The sequence below is a fragment of the Euleptes europaea genome, chromosome 7 (genome assembly GCF_029931775.1).
Source record: "Euleptes europaea isolate rEulEur1 chromosome 7, rEulEur1.hap1, whole genome shotgun sequence".
Lineage (NCBI taxonomy): Eukaryota > Metazoa > Chordata > Lepidosauria > Squamata > Sphaerodactylidae > Euleptes > Euleptes europaea.
Window position 1 is genome coordinate 90,868,669 of NC_079318.1, and position 19,654 is coordinate 90,888,322.

Consider the following 19,654-nt stretch of genomic DNA (forward strand, 5'->3'; position numbering starts at 1 on the left):
GAGTCACTGTGATGTAGGGGTTAAGAATGTCAGACTAGGATCTTGGAGAGCCAGGTTTGAAACCCTGCCATACCATAGAAGCTCGCTGGCTGACCTTGGGCCAATCCTACTCTCTGAGTCAGTGTGGTGTAGTGGTTAAAAGCGGTGGTTTGGAGCGGTGGACTCTGATTTGGAGAATTGGGTTTGATTCCCCACTCCTCCACATGAGTGGCAGAGGCTAATCTGGTGAACTGGATTTGTTTCTCCACTCCTCCACATGAAGCCAGCTGGATGACCTTGGGCTAATCACAGCTCTCTCAGCCCCAACTACCTCAGAGGGTGTCTGTTGTGGGGAGGGGAAGGGAAGATGGTCGTAAGCCGGTTTGATTCTTCCTTAAGTGGTAGAGAAAGTTGGCATATAAAAACCAACTCTCCTCCTAACCTACCTCATAGTGTTGTGAGGATAAAGTGAAGGAGAGGAACATGGGGAGAAAGGCGGGGTATAAATGAATTAAATAAGCCTGAAAGAGCTAGCCTCTCTTGGAGAGCTGTGAGAAACTATATCCATTTTATCCACCGAGCTTCTGCGAGGCGAACAGGCAGAATCTAAATTAGCTAAATATATTTGTTTGTTTTGCTTTTATGGGACTTCTATTTTTGGTGCCCAAGCTGCTTTCCGGCCTGTCGATACGATTCCAGTCATTCTCTCCCCCCCCCCCAAAAAGAACAAATCCTTGCTGCTTTGGTTCCCCCCGGCTTAGAGCTGGTGCCACCCCTTGATGCCCAGTGCAGGGGGTTAGGTGCGTGAAAAATGGGAGAAAGTAGGGTTGCCAACCTCCAGGTGGTGTCCTGGAATTAGAACTTATCTCCAGGCAACAGAGATCAGTTCTCCTGGAGAAAACGGCTGCTTTGGACAATGAACTCTAGGAAAAGAGAAGAGGAGTAGTAGTTGGTTTTTATATACTGGCTTTCCCTACCACAAGGAAGAATCAAACTGGCTTACAATCACCTTCCCTTCTCCCCACAACAGACACCCTGTGAGGAAGATGGGACTGAGAGAGTTCAGAGAGAACTGTGACTAGCCCAAGTTCACCCAGTTGCCTTCAAGTGAAGGAATGGGGAAACCAACCCAGTTCACCAGATTGGCATCCGCCACTCATGTGCGCCAAACGCCTCCTTCCACAGGCTGCACCCCCAAAATCTCCAGGTATTTCCCATCCCAGAGCTGGCAACCCTATGAAGGCTTGATTTAGAAGTCTTTTCTGTGGCAGGTGCTGCAAAGAAAAATATCAAATCGAAGGTGTGTGTATGGGGGGGCGTGTTCCCCTCGGGTTGCTGAGGTCTGAAGATCTCTGCAATATACCCCGCTGTGCAAAAGGCATCCTGAATGCCCAATTTGCGGAAGCACCGTCGGCGTCTAGGTTAGGAAAAACGGTGCTACACCCTTCAAAGCACACTGATTTAGAAGGGGTGTAGCTAGGGTTGCCAACCTCCAGTTATTAGCTGGAGATCTGCTATTCCAACCAGTCTCCAGCCGATAGAGATCCGTTCCCCCGGAGCAAATGGCCGCTTTGGCAATTGGACTCTATGGCACTGAAGTCCCTCCCCAAACCCCACCCTCCTCACGCTTCACCCCAAAAAACTCCCACAGGTGGCGAAGAAGGATCTGGCAACCCTAGGTGTAGCTCTGTGTTTAGGGTCTCCGTTGCTCGTGCCTGTGTGTGCATCAAGCCCTGTCAAGCCCCTTCCCATTTATGTTTTCCCTATCAATTAATGTCCTCCAAAACACCCTTTGATTGACAGATTTGGATCTACCGGAATTAGAGCTGAGCGCCAGATGACAGCTCCCCTAGACAAAATGACTGCTTTGGAGAGTGGGCTGTATTATATCCCCTTGAGGTTCCTCCCCAACCCAGACTCCACCCCCAAATCTCCAGGAATTTCCCACCCCGCAGTTGGCAACCTGCAGGGATTTGATGCTTGGGAGCCAAGGAAGGGTGTCTGTTGACCTTTCTAAGACGTTCTGTGCTTTTGCATTGCGAAATAGGGTTCTGTATTAAAGGAGCCAGTTCGACCTGCCCTGAGACTGTATATTGAAAGAGAGAACAGCTTGCGAGTGATTCCCAAAGATTCCCTGTAAGAAGCCTATTATGGTTTTATTAGTATTTCAGAACTTTGTTAAATTACCAAGTCTATATGTAAAGGGGAAATTCATTCCCTAGTATTTGGGGGAGGGGGTTAAACCATACTGCCCTTTTATCTATGAATTGCAATACACGCTTCGCTTTTGGTTTTCATCTGATTGCCTCCAGAGGCGGGGCAAGAGCAAAATACAACAGTGTGTGTGGTGGGGGGGAAAGCAAGACTTCTTTGGATGTGGTGATGGTTGCCAACTTGGAAGGCTTTAAGAGGGAACTGTTCACGGAGGAGAGGGCCAGCCATGGCTACTGACACTAGTCACAATGGATACTAGTCATGATACATGCCTATTCTCTCCAGGATCAGAGGAGCAGACCTAATATGTTAGGTGCTGTGGAGCACAGGCAGGACGGTGCTGCTGCAGTCGTCTTGTTTGTGGGCTTCCTGGAGGCCCCTGGTTGGCCACTGTGTGAACGGGCTGCTGGACTCGATGGGCCTTGGTCTGATCCAGCAGGGCCTTTCTTATGTTCTTGTTCTCATAGTTAAATTGTGGAACTCCCTGCCCCAGGATGTGATGGCTGCCAGCCTGGAAGGCTTGAAGAGGGGAGTGGACGCGTTCACGGAGGAGAGGGCTATCCACGGCTACTAGTCAGAATGGATACTAGTCCTGATGCATCCCTATTCTCTCCAGGATCGGAGGAGCATGCCTGTTATCTTAGGTGCTGTGGAGCACAGGCAGGACGGTGCTGCTGCAGTCGTCTTGCTTGTGGGCTTCCTGGAGGCCCCTGGTTGGCCACTGTGTGAACAGGCTGCTGGACTCGATGGGCCTTGGTCTGATCCAGCAGGGCCTTTCTTATGTTCTGATGATGCATACCTTATTCTCTCCAGGATCAGAGGAGCAGGCCTATTATATTAGGAAAGGGCAAGAGTCCAGTAGCACCTTAAAGACTAACAAAAATATTTTCTGGTAGGGTATGAGTATCTGAAGAAGTGAGCTGTGGCTCATGAAAGCTCATACCCAGCCAGAAAATATTTTTGTTAGTCTTTAAGGTGTCCTGGACTCTTGCTCTTTTCTACTACTGCAGACAGACTAACACGGCTACTGTAATGCCTGAAATCATTATATACTATGGGAAATGTATTGGAAATGTATGCTTTTGTGTTCAGTCTGCATACTTGCTTTTATGGAAATGCTAGGCCTAAAGTATAAGAGCTGGTTTGAAACACTATGCATTCATGTGCACACACACATGAGGGCTTTGGGAAGGTGGCACCCGGGAGTCATGCGTCAGTAAATCAGGCTCTCTGTGTCTAGTACAGCCATCCACCAATTCACGGCCCAGAATTACCTATGGCAGGGGTGGGGAACCTTTTTCCTGCCAAGGACCATTTGGACATTTATAACATCATTTGGGGGCCATACCAGGTGTAGATCTCCGGGGCGGGGGAGAGGCTAGGGTTGCCAGGTCTCCGGCCACCACCTGGAGGTTGGCAACCCCAGGGGAGACCACGCAGAGAAGGCCTGGAGGGCTCCCCCGGTCCTCTCCCCCCTCCCAGGCGGGAGGGCAGCCAGCGGTGGGCCCGAGCAAACGAGGCCCCAGGGAGGCGCAGCCCGCGGTCGATCGGCAAGGGAGGAAGGAAGGAAAACAGAGAAAAAGGAAAAGGGAGAGAGAGAAAGAAATGGAAAGAGGGGGAGAAAGAAAAGGACGGAGGGAGACAGACAAAGAAAGAGACAGAAAGAGAGGGGGAAAGAAAAGCCTTTCCCCCACACACACACACCCGCCAGCCCCACGCGACCTGGCCCCAGGCTCCATGCCCTCCCCAGTCCACAAAAGGCCCCCTGAAGCCCGATCGGCTCCTGCGCGCATGCTCTGCCGCCGGGAACCACGGGCCTCTTCCCCCCCCCCCCACTGCTCAACAGCCGACAGGCAGCAAGAGGGGCTTACAGTGTGCCCCGGCGTTCCTACACGCTGCGGCTATAGGGGGCAACCTTGGGGGAAACGTCCTTCCCCCTCCTCTCGCCGGCCAACAGTCGGCGAGAGGAGGTCCAAAGGGCACCACAGCACCCCTGCGAGCCGTGGCCCCAGAAACACCCTCAGGGAGGGCAACCCTATGCTGAGCCTCCGCGACGGGGCCCCGGAGCTCCCGAGGGCCACAAAAAATGTCCTCGGGGGCCGCATGCGGCCCCCGGGCCTGAGGTTCCCCATCCCTGACCTACGGCCTAGGCCCTAGGGAATGTTAAGTTTCGGTTCCCCGTCCCAGATCATGTAGCCTCCTAAGTGCCTGCCTCAGTCCCCACTGATAGGCCTATGCTAATCCAAAGGTGTCCATTATTGTGTCTTTGTATGTCTATGCTCTGTATTGCGCGTATTGTAACACCCCTGACCAGAGGTTATAAACGTTGTGGCAATCCTTTGTTCTGGCATGTGCATTTACCTGCTTGTTTGAGGTAAACACACCCGGCTGCCTTTATTTTGGCCACAGTAAACAGATGGTGAATCTTCCAACCTCCGACTGTATTATTTATCATTGGCTACTAAATAATACAGCCAGCACTTCACTACCCACTGTGAATTATTATATTAGGTGCCATGGGACACAGGCAGGATGGTGCTGCTGCAGCCGTCTTGTTTGGGGGCTTCCTGGAGGCCCCTGGTTGGCCGCTGTGTGAAGAGGCTGCGGGGCCTGGGTCTGGTCCAGCAGGGCCTTTTTTGTGTCCTTGTGGCCCCGCACGTCCGAACAGGAGCCGACATCCCCCCCCCCGCTCCTCTTGGTCCTCCTGGGAGGGGGGAGGCGGCGGCGGAGGGGGAGGGGGCGTGTCCTGCCGAGTCCCCGCCCCCTTCCTCCCCGGAGTTCGGAGCTCGGCCGCGCCGCCGCCATCTTGCCGGCGGTGGGCGGGAAGATGCGGGAGGCGCCGCGGCCGCCGCTCCCCGGACGGGGCGCGTGAGGCGGCGATGGACATGGCCTGTCCGCGGGGGCCTGCCGGTGGGGTGGGCGCCGGGGCCGCCCCTCCTCCGGGGCAGCCCCGCGAGTACAAGCTGGTAATGCTGGGCGCCGGGGGAGTCGGCAAGAGCGGTAGGTCGGGGGGAGAAGGGCGGGCCCCCCTTGCTCGGGGTGGCGCGGTGGGTGTGGGTGTGGGTGTGTGTGTGGGGGGGGTAGGTATGCGGAACTCGCCGCCGCCTGACGCGGTAGCGGTCCCGTGGGCGGTGGCGGTTTCTTTGTGACGCAGGGCGGGGGGGGTGTCGGTGATGGTGGAGGAGTTCGCCCGCGGAACTCACCGCCTCAGGATGGCGCCTGCTGGGATGGAGGCAGGGCCGGGTTTAGGTTTGATGAGGCCCTAAGCTCTTGAAGGTAATAATGGGGCCCTTTATATGTCCAGCTGTCCTTTGTCAACAGCAAATTGTCGCTGTTTTTTTAATTTATTTATTTATATACATACACACACACACACACACACACATATATATATATATATATAACATTGAAATTGAATGTGACTTAATAAGAAAATTATATATATACATAAATTATATATATATATATATATATATATACACATATATATTTATATATATAACATTGAAATTGAATGTGACTTAATAAGAAAATTATATATATACATAATTAAATTATATATATATATATATTTATATATACATATATATTTATATATATAACATTGAAATTGAATGTGACTGAATAAGAAAATTATATATATAATTAAATATATATATATATATATATATATATATATATATATATATATATATATATATATATAATTTTCTTATTCAGTCACATTCAATTTCAGTGTTGTCATCTTCAGAGTTACATAAAATAAAACCATTTCAAACTAATCAACCAAATCAGTATTGACTTTTCTGACTTCCCCTCTCCCCTCCTCTGTCAAATTAATATCTATATAATCCCCTCTGTATTTGTTTTCTAATTCGTTATAATTCATTATATCATTTCTGTAAACTACATATAATCATCCTATGTGCTTTAATTATTGAATACTTCATCCTTTCAACATTGATCGGTTGAATTGGATTAAATCATAGCTTTTAACATTTCCCATATTTAATTCGTTTTCACAATATGTTGTCGCTGTTTTTTGTGATGAATAGATGCTATATGGTAATTTATGGACCTAATAGGTATCTAAAGCCATTTGCGCATCACAAAATATATATTTTATCAAAGTAATTGTTGATTTTGGAAATATACATCCAGGTTTTTTTTTCTTCAAATTTTTTTTGGGGGGCCCAAGAGAGTGGGGCCCTAAGCTATAGCTTGTTTAGCTTATACATAAATCCGGCACTGGATGGGGGAACAGTTTGTGGGAAGGGTGGTGGGGTTCGTGCAAGGGGCTGGCTGCCTGAAAGCGAGTGATTCTTGGGGGGGGATTGGGGGGTTTGTCTGCGGGACTCACTGCCGCATGATGGTGCCTGCTGGGATGGGGGAACAGTAGCCCGTGGGAAGGGTGATGGGGCTGGTACAAGGATTTGGCTTCTTGAAAGCGAGTGGTTGCTTGGGCGGGAGGTTGGTGGTTTGTGGGGGGATTGGTTGGGGTTTGCCTATGGAACTCACTGTCTCCAGATGGTGCCTGCAGGGATGGAGGAGCAGTTCGTGGGAAGGGTGATGGGGTTGGTGCAAGGATTTGGCTGTCTGAAAGCAATGGGTTGCTTGGGTGGGGGAGTGATGCAGGGGGGGGAAATTGGCGGGGTCTACTAGTAGGACTCACTGCCTCAAGTTGGTGTTTGTGTGAAGGCTGATGAGGTTGGTACAAGGAGCTGTCAATTTGAAAGCAAGTAGTTGCTTGGGTGGGAGGGCATTGCGGGGGGGAGGTGGATCGGGTTTGCCTGTGGAACTCACTGCCTGAAGATAGTACCTGGTCCCCTCCAAAAGCAGTTATTGGGAATGTGTGTCAGTGGGCTTGGAGGAGAATGTCCTGCCCCTTAGATAGAGGTTGAATATGTGGAAATGGATGACCTGGATGGGCCGGGCTAGCCTAGCCTCATCAGATCTCAGAAACTAAGCAGGGTGGTTCCTGCTTAGTCCTTGGATGGGAGACCAAGGGGAGGGGCCGTGGCTCAGTGGTAGAGCATCCGCTTGGCATGCAGAAGGTCCCAGGTTCAATCCCCGGCATCTCCAGTTAAAGCAGTGGTTCCCAACCTTTTTTTGACCAGGGACCACTAGGACTTTTTTGTTCGGTGCAGGGACCCCAAGGTTCAAAATAAAAATTCTGAGAATTTGAAAATAAACTTTAATCATAACTGTTAGTTAAACATTAAACTTAGAATAATATTTGAATATATATATTTTATAATAGAGGACTTTTAATTGAAAATATTAATTTATTATGGGTTTATAACTTTGTTTCGCGGACCTTAATTTAGTTCTCGCGGACCCCTGGTTGGGAACCAGTGAGTTAGAGGAACCAGGCAAGTAGGTGATGGGAAAGACCCCTGCCTGAGACCCTGGAGAGCCGCTGCCGGTCTGAGCTGACAATACTGACTTTGATGGACCAAGGGTCTGATTCAGTAGAAGGCAGCTTCATGGGGTTGCCATAAGCCCACAGCGTCTTGGGGGTGCCTTTCCACCGCCATGTAGAACTGGGCAGCAGTAGATTTTCATGGCATGAAGGTAAAATACATCCCGTTGTACCTCTGTTAAAGGGTCAGGGCTTTTTTCCTCCAGGCAACTGTTGGCAGCTGCATCCCTGTATAAAAACCCGCCTCCTGGGTGGAAGGGGTGGTTGCAGTTGCCTGTGAAATTCATTACCTCGAGGTATTGGCTGTTCTGGTGGAAGCATATTTTGTGGGAATGGCTGGTGGGTTCCTGTGGTTGCTTTGGTGGTGTAGGAGGAGGATTGTTTTTTTGAGAGGACTGAGGATTTGAGAGCCAGTGTGGTGTAGTGGTTAAGAGCCGTGGTTTGGAGCGGTGGACTCTGATCTGGAGAACCGGGTTTGATTCCCCCACTCCTCCACATGAGCGGCGGACGCTAATCTGGTGAACCGGGTTGGTTTCCCCACTCCTACACGTGAAGCCAGCTGGGTGACCTTGGGCTAGTCACAGCTCTCTTAGAGCCTTTGCCTGAGACCCTGGAGAGCCGCTGCCGGTCTGAGTAGACAATACTGTCTTTGATGGACCTAGGGTCTGATTCAGTATAAGGCAGCTTCGTGTGTTCGTGTGTAGATCCATGGCAGAGTTCTTCACAGACAGTCAGTTGCCACAGCTCATATGTGGAGCCTCCCTGTTCAGAGGCTGTATACCTCTAAATGCCTGCATAGATGGCTTTTGTGGATTTTCCCAGTTATTTGGCTGGCTACAGCGGGGAAGACCTTTGGTCTGACTCGGCAGGGTGGTTCTAACGAAGAACTTGGTGACTTGGTCTGCCAGGATTGACTCATTGGCTCTGAGCATGAACTCGGCTACCCCTTGGAGACTGGCTCTTGACCCCATGTCCTGCTCCCGATCTGCTCAGGGACACTGGCTGCCATTGGAAAGAGCTGACCTCACTCAGATTGCTGACCTGGGAGGAAGTCTCTTGCGAGAATCCCCCTCCCCATATGCATGCAGCCGCTTCGCACCCAGTTTAGAGACCCATGATAACAACTCTCCTGGCCACTTGTCAGGGACAGAGGGTTCTCTCCCCAGGGCAGTCAGGGTTATTTGCATGAGCTCAGACAGGGCTGGAACAAGAGTTTGGCGGGGATGGAAGGGGTGGCTCTGGGTGGGGCCTGGAAACGAAGGAAGCGATTGATGCGGGAGTGTTTCTTGGCCCTATTAGTAAGCAGATGAGGTCACCACATGGGAAGAAGAGTTGGTTTTTATATGCCGACTTTCTGTACCACTTAAGGGAGACTCAAACCGGCTTACAATCACCTTCCCTTCCCCTCCCCACAACAGACACCCTGTGAGGTAGATGAGGCTGAGAGAGCTCTAAGAGAGCTGTAACTTGCCCAAGGTCACCCAGGTGGCTTCGTGTGTAAGAGCGGGGAAACAAACCCAGTTCACCAGATTAGCCTCCACCGCTCATGTGGAGGAGAGGGGAATCAAACCCGGTTCTCCAGATCAGAGCCCACTGCTCCAAACAACCCCTCTTAACCACTACACCACGCTGGGGCAGCGAGGGAGCCAGGAAAACCTTGTGGAGTTCAGGGAGGTGTTACTTTTTACTGTGCCCAAACATCGGAGAGGTGGGGGCAGCCGCTTTTGGGAGTGTCACTAACCTAGCTGCTGCAAGACTATTGTTCTCTGGACAGTCGGAGGGCAGGAATGGGAAAGTAGTTTTGAATTCCATACATACGCTCAGGAATTTGCCTGCAGATGAGCAAGAGTAGTTCAGCGGTGTAATCTGCTGCCTGGGAAGGTGGTGAGTTCCTCCTCTCTGGCAGTCTTCAGGCAGTGGCTGGACAAACACTTGCTAGGGATGCTCTAGGCTGATCCTGCATTGAGCAGGGGGTTGGACTAGAAGACCTCTATGGCCCCTTCCAACTCTGATTCTACAGCTTCCATCTCCTCCACCATGAATTCTGGATATTCATGCAGTATCTTACTAGAGCTGCTGCTGGGAGAGGTGGGGCATCTCCCTCTGTCGTGCTACACTAACCCTTTTTTCTGTGGGGTGGCTTATGTCTTGCATGGCGTAGTGGTTAAGAGCAGTGGTTTGGAGTGGTGGACTCTGATCTGGAGAACCAGGTTTGATTCCCCACTCCTCCAAATGAAGCCAGCTGGGTGACCTTGAGCTAGTCACAGCTCTCAGCCTCACATATCTCACAAGTTGACTGTTGTGGGGAGAGGAAGGGAAGGCGATTGTAAGCCAGTTTGATTCTCTCTTAAGTGGTAGGGAAAGTTGGCATATAAAAACCAACTCTTCTTCTTCTTGCCTTCCTTCTGGTATTTCTTGTGTGCAGTCTGGGGTTGTGGTTCATTGTGAGCTGTGGCTCAGTAGTACAGCATCTGCTTGGCATGCAGAAGGTCCCAGGTTCAATCCCTGGCATCTCCAGTTAAAGGGAACAGACAACTGGTGATGTGAAAGACCCCTGCCTGAGACCCTGGAGAGCTGCTGCCAGTCTGAGTTGGCAATACTGACTTCGATGGACCAAGGGTCTGATTCAGTATAAGGCAGCTTCATGCTTTCACACCATTCTCCTTGTTTCGTGCCCTAATATATCCTCCAATGTCTTCCTTTTAGCTATGACCATGCAGTTCATCAGTCACCGTTTCCCTGAAGACCACGACCCCACTATTGGTGAGTTTGTCAGCCGAGTTCCTTCTGTTCCTCTTCAGCAAATGCTTTGTGTAATTTAGCTGTGGAGGGGAATCCCAAACCTGCAAGTTGGGAACCTTGCTAAGGTGGAATGTGGTTTAATTGTGTGTTTGCCGAAGCTCGTGAATGGCAGCCAGTCATGAACAGTTCAAGCTTGGATGATTGGCTGCGCAGTGTTGAGGTTATCCCAAAACAAAGAAGTGTCTGATTTTTGTAATTCTAACACTGCGGCCCCTTCTTGAATTACGGGCAGAAACGCGACAGCATGTTAACACTGTGGAGGGAAAATAAATTGCCTTGAGTAAATTCCTTTATTTGAATAGTTGAGCTTGTCAGTTATCGTTTCTTAGAACATAAGAGGAGCCCTGCTGGATCAGCCCAAGTGGACCATAGTTAAATGGTGGAACTCCCTGCCCCAGGATGTGGCGATGGCTGCCAACTTGGAAGACTTTAAGAGGGGAGTGGACATATTCATGGAGGAGAGGGGTATTCATGACCACTAGTAAAAATGGGTACTAGTCATGATGCATACTTATTCTCTACGGTATCAGAGGGGCATTCCTATTAGATTAGGTGCTTTGGAACACAGGCAGAAGAATACTGCTGCAGTCGTCTTGTTTGGGGGCTTCCTAGAGGCACCTGGTTGGCTACTATGTGAACAGACTGCTGGATTCGATGGACCTTGGTCTGATCTAGCATGGCCTTTCTTATGGCCATCTAGTCCAGCATCCTGCCTCACGCAGTAGCCAACCAGTTACCCTTGAGGGCCATCAACAGAGCATAGAGGCCAAGGCCTTCTCCTGATGTTGTTTCCTGGCACTGGGATTCAGAGGTTTACTGCCTCTGGAAGTGGAGGCTCCCTTTAGTCACCGTGGCTAATAGCGGCTGGTAGACCTCTCCTCCCTGAATCTGTCTTTTAAAGCTTCCCTTTTAAAGCTTTTATGCCTGTGGCCATCACTACATCCTCTGGCAGCAAATTCCACATTTTAATCACCCGCTATGTCAACAAGTATTTCCTTTTGTTAATCCTGAATCAGCTGCCCATCAGCTTCATTGGATTTCCTCGATTTCTAGTATCTTGGGAGAGGGAGAAAAATTCTCTCTGTCCACTCTTTTTGGCCCACGCATAATTTTATAAACCTCAGCCATGTCTCCCCTTTGTCGTCTCTTGTCTGAACTGCAGTGTTTCAGACTCTTCACCCTTTTCTCCTAGGAAAGGTACTCCAATCCCTTGTTAGGTGAAGAGTTGCTTCTAAAAAAAATAATTTTTTTAAATTTTTTATAAAACAGACAAGACAGTAACAAACATACACATTCACACAGTCTTTTTTCACCCTTCTAAGTGTTCCGGTACATTATTGCCTTTTCAAAAATTTGCATTTTATATCTTTTTAAAAAGTTAATCTTCTTAACATACTGTTCTATAACTATTGCCATTATATCTGCTTTAATTATAATTGCATTCATGGCTATTCCAGCTGTTTTCCCATTATTCACTTAAAAATTATACAGTATTATAGCTATTTTTGATTAAGCTTATTCTCCCCCTCTGGCTTTGCTGCACCCTCTATTTCTACTTTTGATTACATATGAAATCAATTATCACGTCATCTCAGCTTATACCATTTAGAATACCTATGTTACTATGCATCTAAATACTAATATTTACTCACTTCTACGTTACTGTATTACACCTTATGTTTTGCATATTCATAATATGACGCCCTTTTCTTGTGAAAAGTTGCTTTTGTTAGCTGCCGCTGGTTCTTTCCTCCTGCCGCAGCAGGGAATGCTTCCCTCTCCTCTTTAAACCACAGCTCACTCCCTCTCTTCCTCCAACACGCTCTGTAATTTTTGCACACACACCCCAATATCAATCAAGATTGTGTGTGCCTTGCACCTCGGCGGCGTTGCTGAGCAGAGGGAAACGTGGCTTCTCTTCTGCTCCATTAACGATCCCCACTGGCTGCTTGTGAGCCGAAGCTATAGCTTTTCCGCTGCGTTCAGTCAGCCAGTGGAACCTGCTTCAGCCCCTCTATATCCGCAGGCAGGAGTCTGACCTTGTTTCTAGAAAGGGAAATAAATAACCCTTCAATAAAACCCTGACAAAATCATTCAGTGAGCGAGTTGCCCTGTGCACTTGAGAATTTCATCGAATCATAGAGTCGGAAGGGGCCATACAGGCCATCTAGTCCAACCTCCTGCTCAATGTGGGATCAGCCCAGAGCATCCCTGACAAGTGTTTGTCCAGCCTCTGCTTAAAGGCTGCCAGTGAGGGGGAGCTCACCACCTACCTAGGTGGTTATCAAAGCTATGAATGCTCACTGTATGCATATATTTTCTTTTCTCTGTCGTTGACTCTGTTGATCAGGATCAGAGAATCACAGAGTAGGAAGGGGCCATAGAGGCCATCTATTCAATGCAGGATCAGCCTAGAGCATCCCTGACAAGTGTTTGTCCAGCCTCTGCTTAAAGACTCAGTGAGGAGGAGCTCACCACCTCCCTAGGTAGATGATTCCACTGTCAAACAACTCTTACTGTAAAATAGTTTCCCTTAATATCCAGCCACTACCTTTCTGCCCCCAATTTAAACCCACTGTTGCAAGTCCTATCCTCTGCTGCCAAAAGAAACAGCTCCCTGCCCTCCTTTAAGTGACAGCTCTTCAAATACTTAAAGAGAGCAATCCTGTCCCCCCTCATCCTCCTCTTCTCCAGACGGATCATTCTCAAGTCCCTGAGCCTTTCCTCGTAGGGCTTGGTCTCCAGGCCCCTGATCATCCTCATCGCTCTCCTCTGCACCTGTTCGATTCTGACCACATCCTTTCTGAAGTGAGGACTCCAGAACTACACACAATACTCCAGGTGTGGCCTGACCAATGCAGTGTACAGCGGAACTATGACATCTTGTGATTTGGAAGTCATGCCTCTGTTGATGCACCCCAAGATCACATTAGCTTTTTTGGTTGCTGCCTCACACTGGCTGCTCATATTTAACTTATGGTCCACCCGTACCCCAAGATCTTGGTCACACACACTGCCACCCAGAAGTGTATCCCAGTATGCATTTCCCTCATTGAGTGTCTGTGTGTGTCTTTCTGTAGAGGATGCTTACAAAATCCGAATAAGGATTGATGACGAACCTGCCAATCTGGACATTTTGGACACGGCGGGCCAGGTATGTAGTCATGTAGTAATTATGTAGTAACAGCATAGCAGTTCTTTGGCAGCGTGTTCTTATCCGTGTTACTACCCCTATATTTTAGAGGCTTGTTCATGTGACCTTGTGAGTTTGAGAACCGGAGCTGTGTAGTGGCTTGTGGGTTGGTCTAGGAGTGCGAAGACCTGAGTTCAGATGCCTCCTTGGTCCATGAAACTCATTGGCAGACATTGGCCACTCACTCTGTCTCCCAGGGTGATTGTTATGGGACAGTGGAGGACGGAACAGCATTCACATGAAATTGCCTTATACTGAATCAGAGCCTTGGTCCATGAAAGTCAGTATTATCTGCTCAGATTGCCAGCAGCTCTCCAGGGTCTCAGGCAGAGGTCTTTCACGTCACCTTCAGCCTGATCATTTTAACTGGAGATGCCGGGCATTGAACCTGGGACCTTCTGTGTGCAAATTATGTGAGACCGGGCAGGAAGCTGCCATCTACAGGGTCAGACTCTTGGTCTGTCCAGGTCAGTATTGTCTACTCAGACTGGCAGTGGCTCTCCAGAGTCTCAGTCGGAGGTCTTTCGCATTACCTACTGCCTGGTCCTTAAAGCTGGAGGTGCCAGGGATTGAACCTAGGACCTTCCGCATTCCAAGCAGATGCTCTACCACTGAGCCACGGCCCCTTCATATACCAACCCCGCGTGTATCCCTGCCCTGAGCCCGGCCTTCGTTGGTGATTGATGGTAGGCTAGAAATTGAACAAACAAATAAATATACAACCCTGAACACTTTGGAAGAAGGGTGGGATTTAAAAAAAAAAAGCAAGATGAAAAAATAAAGGTCACTGGCATAACCACGATTGCTGCCTCAGTGCTCTGAACACAGGAAGTTGTCTTCTGCTGAGTCAGACAGTTGTTCTGCCAAGGTCAGCACCGTCTACTCTGGCCAGCAGCAGCTCTGCAGAGTTTCAGGGAGGGGATTTCAGTGTCTCCTGACTGATTCTGTTAACTTGACGCGCTGATGACTGAGCGTACAGCCTTTTGCATGCAAAACCAGGGCCCTTTCCTCTGGCATTTTGTAGTGCCGCTATGGCCAGCAAACTACAGCTGTTTCCCCGCTCCTTCCAGTTGCGATATGACCCTGAGTGTTAGTCTGAAAATACTTACCTGCTCTCCTGCCAGTGTGGTGTAGTGGTTAAGAGTGGTGGACTCTCATCTGGTGATCCGGGTTGGTTTCCCCACTCCTCCACATGAGGCCAGCTGGGTGACCTTGGGCCAGTCACAGTTCTCTCTGAACTTTCTCAGCCCCCCCTACCTCACAAGGTGGTTGTGGGGAGAGGGCGGGGAAGAGATTGTAAGCCATTTTGACTCTCCTTTTTAAAAAAAGGTAGAGAAAGTCAGCTTATAAAAAGAAGAGTTGGTTTTTATATGCCGACTTTCTCTACCACTTAAGGAAGAATCAAACTGGCTTACAATCATCTTCCCTTCCCCTCCCCACAACAGACACCCTGTGAGGTGGGTGGGGCTGAGAGAGCTGAGACTGGCCCATGGTCACCCAGCTGGCTTCATGTGGAGGAGTGGGGAAACAAATCCAGTTCACCAGATCAGAGTCCACCGCTCCAAACCACCGCTCTTAAGAACTACACCACGCTGGCTCTTCCTCTTCTTACGATGGCAGGTTCTATGCTAACCTGTTGCGGCTATAATTAAAAACTGATTGTTAAGAACTGAGAGTCAGTGTGGTGCAGTGGTTAGAGCAGGGGTGTCAAACAGAAGGCCTTGAGAGCTCTTATCCAGCCTGCAAGCCAGCCAAGGTAGCCACACACACCCCAGTCCTGATCTGGGCTGGCAAGGCATGGCTCGACCTGACCAAGTGACATTTATGTCCTATCCGGCTCCTGTAACAATTGGTTTAGACATCCCTGGGTTAGAGTGGCAAACTAGGATCTGGGAACCCCAGGTTCGAATCCTCACTGTCCCATGGACACTTGCTGTGTGACCTGGGCTCAGTCACACTCTCTCTCAGCCTAACCTACCTCACAGCGTCATTGTGAGGGTAAAATGAAGGAGAAGAGAATGTTGTGAGCCACCTTGGGTCTCAGTTGGGGAGAAAGATGGACTATAAATAAGTGATTTATTTTTCTCACCTCTTTTGCAGGCAGAATTTACTGCCATGAGAGACCAGTACATGAGGGCAGGTGAAGGATTTATTATCTGTTATTCTATCACGGACCGCCGAAGTTTCCATGAAGTGCGTGAGTTCAAGCAACTGATCTACCGTGTTCGGCGTACAGATGAGACCCCCGTCGTTCTTGTGGGAAACAAGTCTGATCTGGCACAACTGAGACAGGTAAGGCGCGCTGAGCGAGATTCGTCTATGCTAGGTTTGGGTTTCAGCAGTCGGCATAGGAGGGAAGCGAACGGTAGAAATGGTCGGAGTCCTCAACTGAAGTTTATTGGACGGGTGGTAGATTTTCTCTCATTGCCTTTGAGAAGGTGGGCTCTCCTTTGGAGGTTTTTAAGCAGAGGCTAAGTGGCCATCTGACAGCAAGGCTGATTCTGTGAACTTAGGCAGATCATGAGAGGGAGGGCATCTTGGCCATCTTCTGGGCATGGAGTAAGGGGTCACTGGGGTGTGTGTGTGGGGTAGTTGTGAATTTCCTGCATTGTGCAGGCGGTTGGACTAGATCAGGGCTTCTTAAACTTTTTCCACTCGTGACCCCTTTATGCCTGAGAAATTTTCACACAACCCCATATATATAGGTATACAAATAAAACATTTACTGATAAAAGGTTCAGAAACCTTTTACTGTTGCCAAATTTTTCATGACCCCCCTATTCAATTACGCGACCCACATTTTTAATAACCTTTGGACTAGATTACCCTGGTGTTCTCTTCCATCTCTGTGATTCTAAGGCGTGTACGCTTTCAGAAACATCTTCAGCCAGGCTGTCCCTGTCTCAGAGGTTTTTACTCTGAACTGGATCACGCTTCTGCATAAGAAGAAGGAGAAACTTTAAACAACAGTCTTCAGTGGAAGGAGTACATTGAGTCCTAACTGTTTACTTAGGCAGGGTGGGCGGGTTACTGGAGCCTCATATCAGGAAGATAAGCTGGAGATGCCTTCTAGGAGAATGCCCTGGGTGTCGAAATTTCTCTCTGAGGAAGAGATCAATTAAATAGCAATGCTGCCCGGCAGGCCTGGAGCACAAGCCCCAAGAGGCACGCCAAAGGGCACGTTCCACAGTGTGTGGGCAATGAAGTGGTGTGTCATTTGGTGGGGGGAAACCAAAGGGGTTGAGCCAAACATATCTAATATAACAGCCAACAAATCTGTTATTATTATACATTGTGCACAATTGTATTTAAAACCCACAGGGCCTAAAATACAGGCTACCTAAAAAGCACAAAGCATAGTTACAAATATTACCAACACATAACAGTTGACGTTAGTACTTAAAATGACCAAAATCTGAACAGACGCGTTTCGGCTTTTTATAGGCCTTCCTCAGTGGTCATACATACAGTTTTACAGTACACATCCTGACATATACACAAACGTTGTACAAGGTGAAAAATAGATATAAAAGCCTTTTATTCTGTGTGACTTTATGTTAAAAAGGTTTGCCTGTGCGTCTTAAAACATGGCTTACGGCTCACACCTTTGTATATGGTGTCCAGTGTTTCAGGACATGTATAACATCAACAGACGTGAAGAAAAGAATAGGTTATTTGGTGCTTACTAGTGTCAAGGGCATCAAAACCTATCCCATAAATCCTCTAATTTCATGGGAAATGGATGTTCAGGGGTTTTGAGGAAGTACAGTTGCCAGAGGATGTTCAGGAAGAACATCCTATGTCATGGGGGAGGGGGAGGCGGTACTGAATGTATAGCTTCCAGTCCTTCGTTACCTGTGGTATGCCTAAATTGAGAGGTGGTGGTGGAAAGTGCCGTCAACCCAGCCAACTTCTGGCGGCCCTGTAGGTTTTCAAGGCAGGAGACAAACAGGGTTGATTTCCCATCACCTGCCTCTGCGTGGCAACCCTGGACTTCCTTGAAGAGCCAACATGGTGGTGTGGTTAAGAGCAGTGGTTTGAAGTGGTGGACTCTGATCTGGAGAACCGGGTTTAATTCCCCACTCCTCCACATGAGTGGTGGAGGCTAATTTGGTGAACCAGGTTGGTTTCCCTGCTCCTCCACACGAAGCCAGCTGGGTGACCCTGGGCTAGTCACAGTTCTCTTAGAGCTCTCTCAGCCCCACCTACCTCACAGGGTGTCTGTTGTGGGGAGGGGAAGGGACGGTGATTGTAAGCCGGTTTGAGTGGTAGAGAAAGTCGGCATATATAATCAGACTCTTAAGAACATAAGAAAGGCCCTGCTGGATCAGACCAAGTCCCATCAAGCCCAGCAGTCTGTTCACACAGTGGCCAACCAGGTGCCTCTAGGAAGCCACTAACAAGATGAGTGCAGCAGCACCATCCTGCCTGTGTTTCACCGCACCCAAAATAATAGGCATGCTCCTCTGATACTAGAGAGAATAGGTATGCAGCATGACTAATATCCATTCTAACTAACAGCCATGAATACCCCTCTCCTCCATGAATATGTCCACTCCCTTCTTAAAGCCCTCCAAGCTGGCAGCCATCACCACATCCTGGGGCAGGGAGTTCCACAATTTAACTATGCGTTGTGTGAAAAAATACTTTCTTTTATTTGTTTTGAATCTCTCACCCTCCAGCTTTAGCAGATGACCCAGTGTCCTAGTATTATGGGAGAGGGAGAAAAACATCTCCCTGTCCACTCTCTCCAAACCATGCATAATTTTATAGACCTCTATCATGTCTCCCCTCAGCCGCCTTCTTTCCAAGCTAAACAGCCCTAAGCGTCTTCTTCTTGGTGGTCTTCCGTCCCAGTGCTAACTAGGGCTGACCCTGCTTAGCTTCTGAGATATGATGAAATTGGACTAGCCTGGACCAACCAGGTCAAAAAAAAAAAAAAAAAAGGTAAAGGTCTCCTGTGCAAGCACCAGGTCATTCCTGACCCATGGGGTGACGTTACACCCCAACGTTTACTAGGCAGACTTTGTTTACGGGGTGGTTTGCCAGTGCCTTCCCCAGTCATCTTCCCTTTACCCCCAGCAAGCTGGGTACTCATTTTACCGACCTCAGAAGGGTGGAAGGCTGAGTCAACCTTGAGTCGGCTACCTGAAACCGACTTCCATCGGGATCGAACTCAGGTCGTGAGCAGAGCTTTTGACTGCAGTACTGCAGCTTACCTCTCTGCGCCACGGGGCTCCTGGACCAGATCAAAGCAGCCTGCATATATATAGACACACACACACACACACACACACACACACACACACACACATAAAGCTGCCTTATACTGAATTGGACCCGTGGTCCATCAAAGTCAGTATTGCCTACTCAGACCAGCAGCAGCTCTCCAGGGTCTCAGGCAGAGGCTTTTCACATCACCTACCTGCTTAGTCCCTTTAACTGGAGATGCCGGAGATTGAACCTGGGACCTTCTGCATGCCATGTGGATGCTCTACCACTGAGCCGCAATGGCATGTTGAGGGAAAGAGGCTTATTTCCTCGTAGTGACCGGCGTTCGCTTTTCTTGCCAGGTCTCCAGAGAAGACGGCCTGTCCCTGGCCCGTGAATTCAGCTGCCCCTTTTTCGAGACGTCCGCCGCCTTCCGCTATTATATCGACGATGTGTTTCACGCCCTCGTCCGGGAAATCAGAAGGAAGGAGAAAGAGGCGGCGATGGCGTTGGGGAAGAAATGCAAGCCGCGCACCACCGTTTGGAAAAGGCTGAAGTCTCCGTTCCGGAAGAAGAAAAATTCTGTGACGTGACCAGAAGGCTGCCTCCAACAACAAGAAAGGAACTGTGGCCCATCAAGTGAACCAAAGTAACGCAGGAGCCTCGGATGCGTTGCCGCAAACTGTGTTAATTGAAATGTTTCCGTTTTTTAAAAAAGCATTTGTGGAAGCCGTTCCTCTGGGAAACATCTTAGCCCAGCGATCAAGGGTTGTCACAATATAAACGTGCATTTCGGACTTCGTCGATCGCCTCTTCCTGGGGGAGACCTGGCA

At 49.0% G+C, this 19,654-nt stretch overlaps 1 protein-coding gene across 1 annotated transcript; it reads left to right on the forward strand.

Moving 5' to 3' along the window:
- Nucleotides 1-5,072: 5,072 nt before the first annotated feature.
- RIT1 (Ras like without CAAX 1) lies at nt 5,073-19,431 on the forward strand. Its single transcript, XM_056852868.1, has 5 exons — nt 5,073-5,193; nt 10,322-10,378; nt 13,498-13,571; nt 15,711-15,902; nt 19,184-19,431. The coding sequence occupies exons 1-5, from the start codon at nt 5,073-5,075 to the stop codon at nt 19,412-19,414; spliced, it is 675 nt and encodes a 224-aa protein (XP_056708846.1). The 3' UTR covers nt 19,415-19,431.
- The last annotated feature ends 223 nt before the right edge of the window (nt 19,432-19,654 follow it).